The following is a 19,120-nucleotide window of genomic DNA, read 5'->3' on the forward strand; positions in this document are numbered from 1 at the left end:
CAAAAGGGAGCTGCTGGCCACAGACTGACAAGACCAAGCCCTCGGAGCTACCAGGCCGGGAGCAGCATGTGAGGGTCCACAAGAAGACCCCGAGGGGCCCTGGGCAGTCTGTGTCACACCAGTGAGGGAGAAGCTTTTGCTCCTGGGTCACTAGAACCCCAGCTACAACCCCCACCTCTGGGCCCTGGGGGAACTGAGCCAGAGAGGGGTTGGGGGTGCCGACTACCCGCTCCTTGCCAGCTGCCCCCGCGCCCTGATGTGGCTGGATCTGGCCCAGTGTGGGACCCTGGCCGGCTGCCCCCGGGAGCGGGAGCCGGGCCCGGACTGCTAGCAGCTGTCCCAGATACACACCAGGGCCACAAACAAACACTGTTGCCTGGAAACGCTGCCTCGCCCCGGTGTTCCCGGTGGGATCCTGGGACCAGAGCCGCCTGGTGCTCCCTGGCCACCACTGCCTGTCTGGCCCTTGCATTTCTCAGACAGGAAGACCGAGGCCCAGAGAGGGCAGGAGTCTTGCTCAAGTTCGCTCAGTGAGTTGGGGCAAGGTGGGGAGAGCACCCCAAGTCTTGGACCCCAATCTTACAGTGGAGCCGTGCCCCCTCTCCAATGCGGTTTTGGCACAGTCCTGGGCACCCGAGCTGTTCAAGGAATCCCGCCGCCTTCCATCAGAATTCACAGTGTGCACAGGCTCTTCGCAAACAGCTGTCCCGCCGGTCAGACGTACTCAGTGACCGTCCCCACCCTTGGACGCAGCCCTTTGCTTTCGGGACTATCCCTCAGGGAAATGACCAGAAGATAAAGAGAAGCGTTTGTGTAGAGATGTTCCAATAGCCCCAATCATTCCATGGAAAACTGGCCGCGGCGCTCACGCCCCAGAGGAAGGCCTTAGCAACGATGAAAGACAAATGCCCTGGAATGTTATTTTTGTCCTTTAAATAAAAAGCAAGTGACGCGGGCCAAGAAGAATCAAGAATATGGGTAAACTGCCCTAGCTGGTGTTGCTCAGTGGTTAGAGCATCGGCCCCACACTAGAGGGTCAAGGGTTTAATTTCTGATCAAAGCTATCTAAGCACCTCAGCCGCAGGTCCGATCCCTGGTCGGGGTCACGCAGGAGGCAACCAATCGATATGTTTCTCTCTCTCCCGCCTCTCTCCCTTCCACTCTCTCTAAAATTCAATTTAAAAAATATCCTCAGATGAGGATTAACAAAAAAAGAAGACACACTAAGTTTAGTTCTGCAAAAGTATTTACATGAACAAATGGGAAGGAGTCGTGCAAACAGGCAGGCAGTTTAGGGTGTCTTGCCACTCAAACCCCCAAGATGTTTTCTTTCTATTAGGACTTTCTGACTCGGGAGCTCAGAAGATTCAGAGTAGTGGCCCAGCTGATGTTGGCCCCGAAGCCTGATGTGTGTGTGTGCTCATGTTCATGTCTGTGTGCATGTCTGTGCATATCTGTGTGCATAGCCGTGTGAGTCTGTGCATGTCCGTGCGTACCTGTGTGCATAGCCGTGTGCGTCTGTGCATGTCCGTGCGTACCTGTGTGCATAGCCGTGTGCGTCTGTGCATGTCCGTGCGTACCTGTGTGCATAGCCGTGTGCGTCTGTGCATGTCCGTGCGTACCTGTGTGCATAGCCGTGTGCGTCTGTGCATGTCCGTGCGTACCTGTGTGCATAGCCATGTGCGTCTGTGCATGTCTGTGCGTGCCTGTGCGCACACCCGTGCTTATCCTTATGTGTGTGAGTGCACGGCAGGGCCCAGCCCCAGAGTGGAAGGGCAGGACCCCAGTCCTCCGACACCCACTGGACTTCTGTTTCCTCCTCAGTGCACAGGGCAGGATGCATTCACCCTCCCCACCTGGAGGATGGCTGGCAGGAGAGGGCCAGCCCTGCCCAAACGGAGACGGAGGAGGCCTCAGAGCCTCAGCCACCGTGGTTCTCAGCCTGGCTACACTGCAGTTACTGGGCACTGTAGGAAGGGGCGGCCACAGATGAGGGGGCACCGCGACCAGATGGGAGGAACACAAGGCCCAGCCAGAAGGGTCAGCTGGCACCTCCCTTCGAGAGGGAGCAAGCGGGACCCTGGAGGCAGGCAAACACCTACCACTCAGCAGAGTGAGCTCAAGCTCTCAGAGCGGCAGCCTTGACACTAGGCTGCGGGCACCCTCGGAGAGGAAGAGCAAGAGCAGGCACACGGCAAGGCACACGGCAAGGCACACGGCAAGCCTCCCGACCAGCAGCACCACGCCTCCTGTATGCCGCCGCGGGGTTTCCAAACCTCCCGTTTCTGGGTGAGTGGCCATGAGACTACAGGGAGCGCTGTGCCCGTGAGGAAACGGAGCCCGGCTCTGCGTGGGGACGCTGCCCAAGTGCGGACGTTCCCAGAAGTGGGACAGGGCGGCCCGGGAACCACGGCCCCCGGGGCCTGTGAATGACGTTTACGTACAGTTTAAATATAATCTGAAGTCGGGAGGTTGCCCACAGTCACCAACAGGTGGAAACCCAAATGCCCATCAAATGGTCAACGGACCAACAACAGGCGGTCTGTCCACACCGTGAGGTATTACCCAGCCCCCGAAGGACCCGAGTGCTGGCCCGCTACAATGTGGATGAACCGAGAAAACATGATGCTCAGACAAAGGAGCCAGACGCAGAAAGCCACACACAGACCGATTCCGTTTACATGCCGCGTCCAGCACCGAGAAACGCAAAGACAGAAAGCAGACTGGCGGTGGCCAGGGCCTGGGTGGGGGAGGGGTGGGAATGGAACGTGGCCGCCCATGCATGGGGCGGTCTGGGGGGAGGGATGCTGGAAATGTTCTGAATTGATGGTGCTGATGATTGCACAGCTCTGAGCCCACAGGAGACAGGACTGTGTAGCATGTGAATTACATCTCAATACAGCTCTTCTATTTACAAAAGTGGGTGAGGATAAGATGGGATAGCAGACGGGACACTTTTTCAGAGCTGGAAAGGATGCTCTGGTTTGTGAACAGCAGCAGAAAAATGTCAAGGGGCACGATTTCCAGGCACTCACAACGTCCTAAGCATCGCGCATCCATCACCGGCTGGCGTGAGTGTCCTCTAAACAGTGTCCACCTCACGGACAGAGCCGTGAGGCCGCGGACGAAGGCCACCAGCTGGATCTGGACGAAGGCAAGCAGCTGCGATCGCGCTCCGGTCTGATGGGCTCCAGGGTCTGAGCTCCGCACCCCCGCCCCACCCCCAGGCCTACTTTCCTCCTCATTTAGATAAAGTCCTGGATTCTCATAAATCTCGGGAGAACGCTGGAAGCCAGCAAGGAGTGGAGAGAGAGGGTAGGGGAGAAAGAACAGAACAAAACGGACGGATTGCAAAAGCTCTCACAAATTTATGGCTCCCGGCTGCTCTATCCATGCATCACAAGAAGGGGTGAACACAGGGGAATTGCGGTTTCTCATTGCAGCAACGCGTCCTCAATAAATAAGCACCTGGCCACCGGCCACCACCCGGCCAAGGGGCTAGGACCAGGCTCTCTGGGGAGAGATGCAGGCTCCCCGGCGGCCCACCCTCACCCCCATGCACAGCATGGAGGTGCAGAGACACCCACAGGGCCTGGGGTGGGGGCGCTGCAGACCCAGCCCACGCACAGGACCCCAGCTGCATTCAGAGATACAGGCTTTGAGGTTTGGAAGGGCTCACCAAACAGATGTTCTGAGATACAGAGACCCACGTGTGGGTGTCAGAGGGGTGGGGGCTGCCTAGACCTTCTTGGTCTGGAACTTCTCAAAGACCTTGCCAGAACTGATGTCACCGGCCAGGGCTGCAGCGGGCCCCCCGCCCTTGCCCCCAAGGGTCAAGGGCCCCGGAGTTTCAAGGCTCTCTTGTCTGGAACCAGCATCCCCCACGCCCCTGCCTGGGGGCGTGCAGCCTGGCTTTGAAGGACACCCAAGCCAGCCTCCTCTCTCTCCCAGGACACCTGACCGGGAGGGAGAAGCTGAGTGGGAAAGGCCGGCCGCCAGACGCAGTCTGCGGAGCAGGCGAGGACATAGCGCGCGTCGCGGTCTGGATGCCAACCCAACCGCGGCGCTGCTGTCTCCACCTGGGCACCAGGGCAGCTCACCCCCTTCGCAGCCCAGTCAGACCAGGGCGCTGTGCAGACGACAGGGAGTCGGCGTGTGGCTGCCAGCAGCCAGGTGTGAAACGCTAGTGCTTGTTATTTCCGGGGGGTCTCGCCCTGGGCGTCCATGGACCGTCTGGAGGTCCGTGGCGAGGCTCCAGGGCACCCAGGGGCTAACGTGCTGTGTGCGGAAGGGAATGCCCATCCACCTGGGAGCATCCCCAGGGTCCTCACCGCCCCTGGTGACTGGCCACCTGGAGGCCACCCAAGCCCTAAGCTCTTCCCCTTTCCAGGTAATTGAGGTCACCTGTCAGTGACGGTTGACACAGGGTGGGAGTCCTTGGTCCAGGTGACCAGTGGGGGTGGGGACCCTTGGGCTTCGCAGTCCAGGGTCACCTCGTCACCGGCCGTGGCTGTGACTCTCAGAGGCTCGTCGGTGTCATGTGAGACGTTCCCACGGATGCTGGGCTTGGCTGTTGGTGGAAATAGGCAGAAACTGAGCAGGCCAGGGAGCCATGGGATGGGGCCCCGAGGGGCCAGGACAGCTCCCCCTAAGCAGGAAAGGGGTGTGGCTCTGTCGCAATGGGAGTTGGGTCGGAACCGAGGTTCTCTCGGGACGTCCCCCCTCTCTCCACCACCACCCTCCCTCTGGGCAGTCCTGCTGTGAAGACGCTGACGCTGACATTTCGCTCCTGTCCCAACAGCTACATCCCTCTGGCTTCTCTTCATCTGCTGTTCCTTTCCTGGGGACATTCAGGCCGGCTCTTGTCCCCCTCCATCAGCCCACTGGCTCCCAGGACATCAGCCACCAGACGACACCCAGTCACCAGGGGACACCCAGTGCTCCTCTGGCCGTCTCCAACCCCACTGGGGGTTTATACTAATCTGTGCCCATCATCTCACTCTCAAATGAAGCAGAAGGCTCCTGATGGCAGAGATTACTCCGAACCTCCCCTTCTGTATGCCCCCCTACATTTCCAGCCGGGTGCTCACCCACTGAAGGCACCCAATACGTGTCCGAGCACCAATAGTGAAACAAGACAGCCAGGGGGGACATGGGACCCTCAGGCAGGTCCCTGTACATCGTGAATCAGAGAGAAACCCCCCACTTGCACAAACATGTTTGCGATATGAAAATAGCGGCTCAAAGAGTATAGGACAGAACACTGGCCATGCGCCTGCTCACTCGTCCAGACAGCCACTGTGTGCCCAGCTCTGGGGTGACCGCTGGGAAACCGCAGCAAGGACAGGTCCTGCCCTGTGTTCACAGCACGGAGGGCACACAGGGAACACTGGTACCGAGAGCTCATCCACAGGTATGTAATTCATCGCAGTTGTGATGGGCATTACAAAGGGTACAGTCCACCCTCCACAACAAGGTGACGTGACCCGGCCCAAGGAATCGGGGAGAACTGAGACCTGATGGATGGGAGAAGTCAGCTGGGCCAGGAGTGGGGGAAGGGCATTCTAAACGAGGTCACTGCACGTGCAAAGGCCCTGAGGAACTGTGGACCATTCAAAAACTGGAAAGGGAGTCAGAGGGTGTGGGCACAGAGCATCGGGAAGAGAGGCTAGCAAGGGGGCACCACAGAGGGGGGCGAGGCTCCCGTGCAGGCTGTGTCTTCCCCAGGGTGTTGGTTGCAAAGGGCTGTGACGGAGGAAGACGAACACGTATGATTTCACTCATAGGTGCGTGGGCACTGCTCTTGGGGACAATCACCCTACTGGGGACAGTGGTCTGAGAGAGGACAGTGCTGGCCCACGCGCCCTCCTGCGGGAAGAGTCTGGAGGCAGGGCTGAGAGGGTACAGGGAAGGCGCTGGTGAGGTCAGAGTGTCCAGGCCCCTGTCCTTGCATCTGCCGAGCACCCCCAGGACAGGGCAGCCACCACTCACTGTTGACAGAAAGCCGGATCTCCTGGCTCGAGAAGCCTACGGTGTTGGTGGCTGTGCACACGTAGGCCCCTGCATCCCGGGTGGACGGCTGGGCGATGGTCAAGGTGCCATCCCGGCTCACATTGTAGCGGGGACCGCCAGAGGTCAGGACACTGGTTTCCTGTGGTAGAGCCACTGGTGACATCAGCAGAGACCACACCCACGTGCATCATTCCCCTCCCCATGATGCACTGGGCCTGCCCTCTGGCACGGTCGGTGGCAGCCGGCTCCGCCTACCTTGGTCCAGGTGAAGGTGGGCGTGGGGACTCCTGAGGCCACGCAGGGGAGAGAGGCTGGAACCCCCTCGTTGGTGACATGGTGGGTGGTACTGGACTGGATTCTAGGCGGCACTTTCAGAAACAAACCAGCTTCATTAACCAAAGTTTGTAGCAACATTATTCACAATGGCCGGAGGTGGAAACAATCCAAATAGCCATCAACGGATGATGGACAAACAAAATGCGGTATATACATACGGAAAATTATTCAGCCTTAACAAGGAGTAAAAACCTGATGTGCTCTTGGCCGGTTTGGCTCAGCGGTTAGAGCATCGGCCTGCGGACCATAGTGTCCCAGGTTCGATTCCAGTCAAAGGCACGTACTTCAGCTGCGGTTCGTCCCCAGCCCTGGTTGGAGTCGTGCAGGTGGCAACCAGTCGATGTGTCTCTCTCACATCGATATTTCTCTCTCTCTCTCCCTCCCCCTCTGTCTGAAGATAAATGTAAAAATATCCTCAGGTGAAGATTAAAAAAACACAAATCTGATGCTATCACACGGATGAACCTCGAGAACATATACCAAGTGAAATAAGCCAGACACGGGACAAATACTGTGTGATTCCATCTGTCTGAGGTGCCTGGAGTAGGCAAATCCATAGAGACAGGACGGAGAAGGCAGGGTGCTGGGGCTGGGGGTGGGGTGCAGGGGCAGGGGGCGAGGTGCCAGGGGCTGTGGGTGGGGTGCCAGGGCTGTGGGTGTTTAATGAGGACAGTTTCAGCTGGGAAGATGAAAAAGTTCTGGAGATGGATCGAGGTGATGATTCCGCAACAATGTACTTCATGCCCTTAAAAATGGTAAACTGTGTCGAGTATATTTTACCACAATTTAACAACAACAATGTTGCCCAGCCAGTGTGGCTCAGTGGATTGAGCATCACCCCGTGGACTGAGAGGTTCTGTTTCGATTCCCAGTCAGGGCACATGCCCGGGTTTCAGGCTTGATCTCCAGCAGGGGGCGTGCAGGAGGCAGATGACTGATGGATCTCTCTCACATCAATGTTTCTCTCTCTCTCTCTCTCCCTCCTTCTAGTAAAAAAAAATCAATAAAAACAACAACAATGTCAACCGTACAGTACAAAGTACCCACAGCCCCCACTGCTATATGTTCAGGCCCCAGACAGAGGGCAGCCTGTGCTGGGAACCAGCCAGCCATTTCCGTGCTCAGGGACTTGGGATAAACAATTTACTCTTTGGCACCCATATTCCTTGATCAGCAAAAACAGCTAAATTAAGCCCAGTTCGTCGCCCACTCCCTGGGGGTGGACAGAGGAGACATGGCAGGAAATAGTATTCACAGAATGACTGAACTTCGAAATAAGTGCGGTCCCATCCTGGGCACCATCCAGGTTCTCAAGCGTAACAACGGGACCTTGCCCTGGACAGCGTTGCTTAGCGGTTGGAGCGCTGGCCCGAGCACTGAAGGGTCAAGGGTTCGATTCCTGGTCAAGGGCATGTACCTGGGTTGCAGGTTCGATTCCCAGCCCAGGTCAGGGCAAATGCAGGAGGCAACCAATTGATGTGTCTCTCTCACATGGATGTTTCTCTCTCCCTCCCTCTCTCTCCCTTCCACTTTCTCTAAAAATCAATGAATATCCTTAGATGAGGATTAACAAAAACAAAACAAACAAAACACAACAAAAAAACCGGGATCTCTAAGGGTGGGGGAGGGGAGGGAAGCCAGAACCACCGAGCCTGTTCACACGCCCCCAGCTTCCCTATCTCAGAAGGGGTGGCTTAGAACCCCCCCTGTTGGAGCAGTTTTGAAAACGAAGTGAAACATACACAGAACCACACAGAGGTCTCCGTGCGGCCTGCGCCCAACCTTTGGCCACGTCAGAACCATGGGGACACAGACACCCAAGCTCTAGACTCCGCCTTCTCCTGAACTTTGGTTTTTCCCTAAAAAATGGGGAATAATGTATTATTCCCGCTCAACCCCTGGGGATTTTATGAAACAAAAAAAAATTTTTTAACGAAGGTATTAACATACTCGGTAAATTACAAAATATAATCAAACTTCCTTTAAATTTCTTGTCTTACAGGAAAGGGAATGGAGGTGCCTGGGTATGAGGGTGACGGGAAACAGGGACCCCAGTGTGTGCGTGGGAGACTGCAAGGGCAAATTACACAAAAAGCCGTAGAAATGTGCCATCCCCATGACTGGAAAAAACTCCACACTAAGGGTTATCCTAAGGAAAGACCGGGTCCTGGGGCCAAAAGTGGAGGCACAGGACATTCACCCCCAGGCTGTCCGGGGAGGGGACAGGTCAGCTGCTCATGGCTCATCCAAGCAGGACACATAGTCTTAAACCGATGCTTCTGGGAATTTACGGACAGAAAACAGTCATAAGATATTGTGCCCCGTGAAACACTCAGGCTGCAGAATAATAATATAACATCGTGGCCCCAGCTTGGCTTTAAAATCTGTATGTGTTTATAAAGAACTCACAGATAGAGGGATAGAAATGGAGATGCATATGCAATTTATTTATTTATTTTAATTATTTTTTTTCTTTACTGATTTGAGAGAGAGAGGAAGGGAGAGAGAGAGAACATCGACTGGTCGCCTCCTACGTGCCCCCCACCGGGGATCAGGCCCACAACGTGGGCATTACCCTCACTGGGAATCGAACCAGCGACCTCTGGCGTACAGGACAACGCTCATCCACAGAGCCATATGTAATTTATACAAAGAATATATTTTTGCCCTGGCCGGTTTGGTTCAGCGGTTAGAGTGTCGGCCTGCGGTCCAGAGAGACTCGGGTTCAGTTCCCGCTAAGGGCACGTACCTCGGTTGCAGTTTGTCCCCAGCTCTGGTTACGTTGTGCAGGTGGTAGCCACTCGATGGTACCTTTCACGTAGATGTCTCTCTCTCTCTCTCTCTCTTCCTCTCTCCCCCTCCCACTCTATCTGAACAACAACAACTACAACAACAAAAAATGGGAAAATTGTCCTTGGGTGAGGATTAAAAAAAAAAAAAGAATATGTCCTTTAGCCCGGCCAGCGTGTCTCGGTTGGTTGGGCGTCATTCCGAGCACCAAAACATTGCCGGTTTGACTCCCGGTCAGGGCAGATGAGAGCTGGATCCTCGGTAGGGGGCGTGCAGGAGGCCAGTGGATCCCAGTTCCACACTCTCCCTCTCCCTTCCTCTCTCTAAAAAAATCAATAAAAATAGATTTTTTTAAAAGAATATATAATGTATATTATCTACAATGTATTACACCTATAGCGGGTATGTGTGCGCTGCTCATGTGTGTATATAGTATGAAAGACACACACCAAAGTATAAAATTATTCTGGTTCTTCTTAGCTATTGGTATTATAGGAATATATATTTTTTTAATCCTCACCTAAGGATATTTTTCTATTTATCATCAGACAGAGTAGGAGGGAGGGAAAGAGGGGTGGGGGGAGAGAGGAACATCGACATGAGAGGGATGCACCAACTGGTTGCCCTCCGCACACTCCGACCAGGGCGGGGGATGAACCGCAACCAAGGCATGTGCCCTTGACCGGAATCGAACCCGTGACTCATTGGTCCGCAGGCTGACACTCTAAATGTTGAGCCAAACCGGCCAGGACTCTAGGAGTATTTTTTATTTAATTGTCCAATCTCCAAATTTTCTACAGTGACTATGTACTACTTGTGCAATATTTTGTTGTTGTTAATCCTCACCCGAGGATAGTTTTCCATTGATTTCTAGATAGAGTAGGAGAAGGAAAGAAACATTGATGTGAGAGACACATTGATCAGTTGCCTCCTGCACAACCCTGACCAGGGCTGGGAATCAAACCTGCAACCCAGGTACATGATTTGACTGGGAATTGAACCCATGACCCTTTGGGCTTCGGGCTGATGCTCTAACCATTGAGCAACACTGGCCAGGCTGTGCACTTTTTTTTTAAACAAAGGTATTCAAGATCAAGTTCCCCCCACATGCCTTCGCCCTCCCGGCCAGCCCCAGCCCCACCCCACAGCCTTGGGGCCCTAACTCACCCTGGACGACCAGCTCCACCTCCCTGTGCTGAGAGCCGGCCGTGTTGCTGACCACACAGCTGTACTTCCCCGAGTCCTCCTGCAGCGCCCGGTCGAGGTGGAGGCTGCCGTCAGCTCTTACAGAATGCCGGCTGCCAGGGGGGAGCTGGTGAGGGTGAGGAATATCAGCTTGGACCACAGTCCCCATTCAGGGCCAGCTAAGAGACAGCCCTCAGAAACCACACTGCCCGCCAGCCAGCAGGACACAGGCTGGATGGAGACGGCTGCTGCGGGGGTGGAGGGTGATGCCGTGACCGCCCAGCCCCCACCCCTCCCCTAAGACTCATCCACCTCCACAGATTCTCAGGGCTAGGTGGCCCTGACCCCCGGCACTGCCCTCACCCCACGCTCCCACGGCCAGGTCGGTGGGAGCCTCTCCTGGGCGCGTGGATTGGGGCCAGAGCCTCTCGTGAGTAGGGGCAGGAGCTCCGAGGCCCGCCCACACCGAGGCCACAGAGAGGCGGGATGACCTGTCTGCGGGGCGAGCCATGCAGAGCGGAGCAGAGGTGTGGCCACATCAGACGTGGTCCCAGGGAGAGCAGCTCCTGGCCGCTGCCCAGGTCCCCATCAGCACCCGGGTGGCGGGGAACACTGATCCAGAACAGGCCTGGGACAACCTCCGTGAAAACGTCCAGCCCAAAACCTCATCCCCAGGCAGGGTCCCTGTCCTGTGAGTCTGGCTGCATACTCTGCTCCTGGGCATCTCAGTACCAGGCCCTTCCGGACTGAGCGAGCTTGAGGGGCCTTCTGGTCCTTGTACCCAGCAGCGAGCAGACAGGGGACCTGGGTGTCCCCACTGAGCTAAATAGAACAGGCCTGCATCTCAGCCACTCCCTGGCTGGCACTGATGAGGACAACAGCCGCTCCTCTCCACGTGCCCACCAGACTTGGGAAGGCTCCACACCGGCCAGCCCACACCCCCCAGGGTCCTCCTCGGGTCACGTCTAATTACACAGGCTGACCGCGAGGCTGTCACCATCAGCCCTGCCAAGTGCACGCTCCTGGAGGAGCACCTCCTGCACTGCACCAGGCCGGGCAGCGCCAGGACCAGGGCGGCCACGCACAGAGGGCTCCACAGGCGCCACCTCCGTCAGGGTCAGTGTCTCTGGTGCTTTGAAGTAATATGGGGTGAGGGCTCCTCTTTATAGCTTCAAGAGCACAAGGACCCCGTATGTCTGAGGACAGGGGCGAAGGAGTGAACAGGAGGGGAGAGAACAGAGGACACCAGATCCACGAGGGACTAAGCCGCCGCCGAGCGCGCTAGGCAGCCGGGCGTGTCCGACCGCACAGGACACACATCCCTGCCCGGGAGCAGAGCAGAGCAGCACACAGCACCTCCGGCCCGGCTCTCCTGCTCCCCGGACCTCCGCACTAACGGGGGCCAGCTCCTCCCCGGAGCTCCGAGCCGGACTAGAGAGGGTGACAGAGCTCTCAGCACAATGAGAGGAGCTTCCGGGAAGGGGCAGGGAAGAGAGGAAGGAGGACAAGGATGTTCCAAAACAGGGAACAGCAGAGCGGAGGCCGAGGTGTGAATAGGACAGCCCCTCTGCCCGGCCGCCCCGCCACACCGGGAGGAGCCCGGCACTCACCGGCCGACCGGCCTTGAGCCAGCGCCGCTCCGGGAAGGGCCTCCCGGCCAGGATGACACAGGGCAGGGACACGGGCTGCCTCTCCAGCACCCGGACGGTGGCGGCACTGCTGGCAATCTGGGGGGCATCTGGGGGGAAAGGACATGATGCTGGTCACACTGGATTCCTGTGGGCGGTCTGTGGGAACAAAGGCTCCACCCTCCCCTCCTCAGGGCACCTGCCCAGGAAGCTGGGGTCCAGATGCTCCTCTCAGAATACCTGGCCATGGACGCATCTGTCTCAAAGGACAGGGGGCCACGGGGGGGCCTCCCTGGGGTGTCCCCACCTCCTACCTCCCCCACCTCTCCAGCTCCCATCGAACCATGTCCAGTCACCACGAGCCGGGTCTCCACCTGGACCTTCCCAAAAACATTTTGAGCTTCACAGATATATGGGGCCTGGTCTTCAGGGACCACACCTGAGGGGCAGGAAAGAGGCAGGCCTGACTGGTCGGGGCACGGGGGCACGGGGGCACGCCACGGCTCCAATGCCCCGTGCACAGGGAGCCCTCAGCACAGCCTGACCCTGCAGGTTAGGTGGGAGGGCTGGATGGCCGAGAGGACAGGGATGGGGCCATGGAAGGGTGAGAAGGCCTCAGCTTGCTCATCTGTAGAATGGGGATAATTTACCAATACCTGTACCTTGTAGTGTGATTGGGAGGGTCAATAAGATGGCATGAATGCTGTGCCCAGCATGCAGCCCAGCATATAGCAAAGAGTAGCTTTAGTAGGAGTAGTGATGATGATGATGATGATGATGATGGTGATAATGATGGTGATGGTGGTGATATGATGGTGGTGGTGGTGGTGATGGCGGTGGTGGTGGTGATGGTGATGGTGGTGATGATGGTGGTGGTGGTGGTGATGGCGGTGGTGGTGGTGATGGTGTGGTGATATGATGGTGGTGGTGGTGGCTAATGTCTATAATGTGTCAGGAGCTGTGCTAAGTGCCTCCTGTGTGTTGCTCATACAACAGTCCCTTAGTGGGTCCGTTAGTAAACTCAGATGGTAGACTGTCACTATCGTTACTATGACCGGGTCAGGGTAATGAAATGACTTGACCAGAGTCACCCAGATAAACACGACCCTGCATCACCCACGGTCGGTGATGGGGCTCAGGGTCTGGCTCCCAGCCACCCGAAATGGGGGCTCAGGGGTCAGAGTCCTCCTGTTTCCCCTTCCCCCCTCCCCCAGCTCCAAGCCCTTACTTTCGAAGAACAGGATGCCTGAGTCAGGCTGCCCGGTCCTGCCGCCCCGGGCGGGTTCCAGCGGCTGGCCATCTCCACGGCGCCAGGTGACTGTAGGGGGCGGGCGGCCTGTGGCCCGACATGCCAGGAGGGCGCTCCTGCCCAGCTCCACGGTGACATCCTGCGGCAGCTCCATCAGCCGGGGCGCGTCTGCAGGGAGGTGACTGGTCATGGTGCTGGACCACACAGCCCCCAGCGGACTGTTCCCAATCTCTGGGAGGTTCCCCCTCTTCCAGCCTGGCCCTCGTGAACCTGGGGCCGAGTCCATCCAGGGCTCCGCGGCCAGCCTGAGCTCGGGACCCACCCTGGAGAGCTCCCACTCGCGTACAGGCCTGAGGGGTCACGGGGACCACGCCTGTTCCTGGCAGGGACGCCTCCCGGAAAGCCTACCCCTGAGGGGCTGCAAGTCACAACCCGGACACAGGAGCCTCGGAGACCCCGTCACCCTGCTCCTGGGCCACAGGCACTTTTCTTTAGCAGGTGTCCTGGTGTCCTGGACTTGAGCAACCATTTCCACGGCCCTTCTGGGTACGCCACCCCAAAAGGCCAACTTCATGGGGGGTTACAAGCCATTACTAATCTCTTCTCCACATTTTTCTGTTTGCTGGACTTCTTGGAATGAGCATCTAAAAGGCTCTGACGAGTGTGGCTCAGTGGTTGAGCATTGACCATGCACCAAGAGGTTGCCAGTTCGATTCCCACTCAGGGCACATGCCCAGGTTGTGGGCCCGATCCCCAGTGGGGGGCATGCAGGAGGTGGCCAGTCGGTGTTCTCTCTCATTGATGTTTCTATCTCTCTCTTCACCCTCCTTTCTCTAAAATCAATAAAGAAAAAATATTAAAAAAAAATAATAAAAGGCTACTGCAAAATCCAAACATGCTTTGTAGAAATAACATGACCTTACACTTTGAGGTCCAAATGAGGACACTTGAGAGTGAAAAGGCTGAATTAATAATTGCACTAGGACATTTCTGAACACAGCTTCCTGCTCACCTGGCTTATATCTAAACACACGTGAGTATTTGCCCTAATTTTTGCTCCACGCACCCCATATCCCATGCCTCTCCCCAAGGTCACCACTGGTAATAGATCGTAATGCTTCTACCAAACTTTTTCTCCAAGCATTATCTTATTTTTTGTTTTGTTTTTCAAATAGTGTAATTTTTATTTATTTTTAATCCTTACCCGAGGACATTTTCTATTATCTTCAGATAGAGTGGAAGGGAGGGAGGGAGAGAAACATTGATGTGAGAGAAACACATCAACTGGTTGCCTCTCCCACGACCCGACCAGGGCCGGGGACAAACCGCAACCAAGGTTCGTGCCCTTGACCAGAATCAAACCCGAGACTCATTGGTCCGTGGTCCGACGCTCTAATCGCTGAGCCAAACTGGCCAGGGCTAAGCGTTGTCTTATTTTTACAACCAGAGAGGAAAGAGAAGTTATTTCCCCAAAGAGACTCCCATGACCCTTCAGCCCTTCAGCAGGCCAGAGGCAGGTCCTGTCCGGACAGGCCCAGGCCCTGTCTCCTGCAGCCTCTGGACACTGGCCTCGCAGCCCTGTCCCCAGGCCCGTGGCCAGGAAGGTCCCCCAGCCTTCCATTACACTTCGCATCCAGCACCATGGAAAACACTCCACCTCTTTCCAGAAATCCCCCCATCCATCCAAATCATGACGTCAAATTTCCCTCCCGGCCTCAGGGAGCTGGGAAGTTCCAGGGAACTAGAAACACAACTTGGAAAATTACAAGGAGGAAGACGGTCCTGGACCCACCCAAGCACCTCTTCTTTGTCACTGGGGCCTGGCAGCTGCGACCCAGAATCCCAGAAAGCCTCGGAGGGGGTCACTGTCCTGCAGGGCCCTGGGCCCGGCGCATGGCTCTGCCATCCCCCCAAGCCCTAAAGCCTGCCTTCTCCACTCCGCCCAGCCTACCTGCAGGTCCCAGCTCCAACCCGCTCCAGGCAGGCCTCCCATCTACCCTCTCCGGCTCCCTCCTTAGGCCCCGAACAGCCTGGCAGCAAATGACAAGTACAAAGGGTAACATTCTGCACGCCTAAGTGACAGGCACGGTGACGTGCTTCCAGGAATGTGATTTCATTAATAGTGTCAGCAAACTCATGTGCTGGTATCGTCACCACCCCCATTGTGCAGATGAGGAAACTGAGGGTCAGAGAGATGAAAACCTGCCCAAGGGCACAATTTGCAGTCAGGGGCAGAGCCCTGCTGCGGGGGCCCAGGCTCTCAGCCGCCCCTGCACCCCAGCCCTGCCTCCTCTCAGGGTGAGTCCCAAACCTGCCAGATCCCAGACTCACACAGACCCTGCCCAGAAAACTGTGACTCACCTCCTCTGAAGCTGTCCCCCACACCTCACCTGGAGCCCCCAATAAGGCAGGACCCCAGAACCCTCAGATATCAGGGTGAAGGTCCTCTGGCCCCCTCACTGGCTGGAGGAGGGGTGGGTGGCCTTGAGTCCTGTAGCACATGGGGGGTCGGGGGCTGGGCTCCCCCCACCCCGGGTGTTCTTCCCAGGGCCTCGGATGCGAGGCTCAGCTCCCTCGGCTTGCGCGCTCTGAGCTCCCTCGGCACAGCCTCCCACGTACCCTCCGCAGTAACCCAGGGAGGGGTGAGCCGGCCCCCCTCCATCTGCCCTCTGACGTTGGCCTCAGGCAGGTTTCGGGGCAGCTGCCGGGGCTCCAAACAGGCCCATCGGGCAAGGCTGCAGCCGCCTGTGCGTGGGAGGTGGCTCTGCGTGGAATTTGCAGGAAGAGGGACGGCCCCATGGAGAATGCCAGCCCCCAGCCTGGGAGGGGGCAGGACAGGCGGTCCGGCCACCTTGAGGGCTGCCCTGGACCTCCTGCTGGGCCTCCTGGACTCCCTCTGCCTACCCCACCCCGTAGGAGCTGTGGGTGCTATTAACTGGCCCCAGCTGGTGGGACCACTCCTCACTCCAGAACTTTCTGGAAAAAGACCCTGTGGATTCTCACAGTTGCCAAGAAGTGATCATGTGAGAAGTGCTAGCTTCCCCTCCTCCCTGCTAGGTCCCCAGGGCCAGGGACACCGGCCTGCAGGCCCCCCACCCTGCCCTGCCGCACTGGGCACCCCTGAGTGAACCCCTTCACCACTCTGGGCCTCAGTTTCCCCATCTGTAGAGAGGTAACTCTATTTTTATTCTGGTTCAAATCCTTTAAGTTCCAGGGCTCTTTCTCATCATCTGAGGCCCTGTGGCCCCCCAGTCTCCTCCGCCATCCCCCAGTTCCGAGGCTTGGAGCCAGGAGGAGGGAGAGGTCTCAGGCCCAAAGATGGTACAGATGGGCAAGGTGGAGCCCAGAAGAGGTTGGGACTGAGAAGCAGGGACGGAGGTGAGGGGCAGACAGAGGGAGGGGTACACATCCATTTAAGGACAGGCCTTCGAAGTAGCAGAAAGGGCACTGAACTCGGGGGGTGCCTGCCCAGCCACCAGCCATGGCACAAACCAGTGGACCCCACTCTGCCTCCACGGGCCGTGCCAGCTCCGCCCAGCCCACTGCAAGGGCACTGCATATAAGCCATGCCAGCCCTGAACACATCCAGTGTCTCATTCACCCCTCAAGGACCCTGCGAGCAAGGCTCTGTCACTATCGTCCCCATTTCACCGACGAGGAGAGCGAGGCTCAGAGAGGCCAAGAACTTGGCCGAATAAGCAGCAGAAGCTGGACCCAGACGCAGGACGCGCTGTCCCACAGCAGGAGGGCAGTTCTCAATTCCACAGCAGGAGGTGGGCAGGGTGCCCACCCATTCTTGGCCAAGGAGGGCTCTGCCAGCCCAGCCAGGAAGGATTGCCCACAGCTGCCACCCAGATGGGCAGGAAATTCAACTTCCCATCAGCACCACACAGGTGCTGGGCCTGTCTCCCCCACCCCCACCCCTGACCTAAAAGCCAGAGGCCACAGTGGCCCAGTGCCCCCAGATGCCCGCCTGTAGGATGCCAGCCACCTCCTCTGCCATGGAGAGATGGCCCCAAAGCCAATGGCTGGCCGGGGAGCCACAGGACGGGCAGCAGTCAGCCCTGGCCCCAGAGGAATAAGGCTCTGCTGAAGCCAGACACAGAGCGAAGACGATGCCCATGGGAATGCCAGGTGCAGCCCTCCCTGGAGCACCCTCTCTGCCCATCAGACCTGCTGATCTAAGAGAGAGAGGGGAAGAGAGATGGAAACATTGATAAGAGAGGACATCGATTGGCCGCCTCCTGCATGCCCCCCACTGGGGATCAGGCCCACAACCTGGGCATGTGCCCTGACCAGGAATTGAACCGGTGACCTCTTGTGCATGGGTCGATGCTCAACCACTGAGCCACACTAACTGGCATCCTCTCCTTCTCTCTCCCTGCTCCCCCCCGCCTCTGCCCCCGCCCCCACCTCCTCACTCCTGGGAAGCCTGTCAGGAGCAGCCTGCTGCAGACGCCCACGTGGTAAGGAACGAGGCCTCCCACCAGCAGCCACATGAGTGGGCTGCGGGTGGGCCCCCCTGCCCGCCAGCCCTTCGGCCATGCAGCCCCCGCCAGCGCATGAATGAGCTGTGATGCTGTGAGGCCCGGAGCCGGAACCACCCCGCTAAGCCGCGCTCAGAATCTCACCCTCCAGAACTGAGCGATAATCAATGTTATTGTTTTAAGACACAATGTTTGGGGGCAATTCTGACATAGCAAGAGGTGATGCACTGGGGAGAAGGGCTGTGGGGGAGGGAGAGGGGGTGTGGGGGTACATGGTGACGGACGGAGACCTCACGTGGGGTGGGGAGTGCGCAGTACAGTGCACAGATGATGTGTTGTGGAATTGCGCACCTGAAACCTGTACAAGTTTGTTAACCAGTGTCACCCCAATAAATTCAATGTAAAGGGGAAAAAAGAGGTCATGCACACACCGCCGCCCTCGGACCTCCCCTGTCCCCAGGTGCTCAGGACCCACAGGACACGGCCCCCGCTCTGGCCGGCTGCCTGGAGGAGTCCTCTGCCCCCTGCTCAGAAGCGGGTGGAGGGGCAGGCAGGCAGGGACAGGTGCACACTCACGTCCAACCTCCAGCCGGATCTCCGCAGAGGCGTCGCCCAACTCGTTGACAGCTCGGCAGGTGTAGACGCCGGCATCCCTCTCCTGGGTCACCGGGATCCGAAGCGTCCCAGAGCTGGGGTCCTCGGGGGCCAGAATCATTTCAAGGCCACCTGAATCAAAGACGAGAAAGCATCAGGCAAGGACCCCCGGTTGCCGTGGGAGGCTGGGGGCTCAGGATGCTCCTGACCCTGGGCTCCTGCAACTCACAAGGCGGAGGCCTGGGGCGGTGGGGACAGGTTCCCCCCAAGTCTGGGGACAGAGTTTCAGTTTTGCCAGAGCTCTGGAAGTGGATGGTGGAGGCAGCTGTACAACGTGAATGTACTTATGCCACTGAACTGTGCACCTAAAATGGTCACGATGGGAAATTTTATGTTATGTGTATTTTACCACAATTAAAAACATTTGTTTTAATCCTCACCTGAGGATATTTTTCCATTGATTTTTTCAGATAGAGTGAAAGGAGAGAGAAGCATCTTTCTTGTATCGATTGTTTGCCTCACGCACAACAACCTGCAACCAAGGTACGTTCCCTTGACCAGGAATTGAACCTGTGACTCTTGGGTCTGCAGGCCAGCACTCTAACCATTGAGCCAAACTGGCCAGGGCCCATCTTAACCATTTTAACATGTACACTTCAGTGGCATTAACTGTCTTCACACTGTCATACAAGTTGAATTTCATTCCTTTTGAAGGATAAATCACATCCCATTGAAAGATCCCCTTTTATTTATTTATTTACTTTTGGTACGTGCCCCTAGTGGAAACCGAACCCAGGACTCTCTGGTCCGCAGGCCAATGCTCCAACCACCGAGCCAAA

The 19,120-nt window shown here is 57.1% G+C and overlaps 1 protein-coding gene across 1 annotated transcript in view; it reads right to left on the reverse strand.

Moving 5' to 3' along the window:
* HMCN2 (hemicentin 2) overlaps nt 1-19,120 on the reverse strand; it is a 143,752-nt gene that overhangs the window by 85,150 nt on the left and 39,482 nt on the right. The window contains exons 15-22 of the mRNA XM_036261616.1: nt 18,264-18,413; nt 13,180-13,368; nt 12,295-12,390; nt 11,934-12,061; nt 10,306-10,450; nt 6,268-6,380; nt 5,992-6,151; nt 4,405-4,570 (exon numbers count right to left, since the gene is read on the reverse strand). Of these exons, the coding sequence (XP_036117509.1) occupies nt 4,405-4,570; nt 5,992-6,151; nt 6,268-6,380; nt 10,306-10,450; nt 11,934-12,061; nt 12,295-12,390; nt 13,180-13,368; nt 18,264-18,413 (1,147 nt within the window). The remainder of the gene's footprint in view (nt 1-4,404; nt 4,571-5,991; nt 6,152-6,267; nt 6,381-10,305; nt 10,451-11,933; nt 12,062-12,294; nt 12,391-13,179; nt 13,369-18,263; nt 18,414-19,120) is intronic.

The sequence above is a fragment of the Molossus molossus genome, unplaced genomic scaffold, assembly GCF_014108415.1.
Source record: "Molossus molossus isolate mMolMol1 unplaced genomic scaffold, mMolMol1.p scaffold_m16_p_14, whole genome shotgun sequence".
Classification (NCBI taxonomy): Eukaryota; Metazoa; Chordata; class Mammalia; order Chiroptera; family Molossidae; genus Molossus; species Molossus molossus.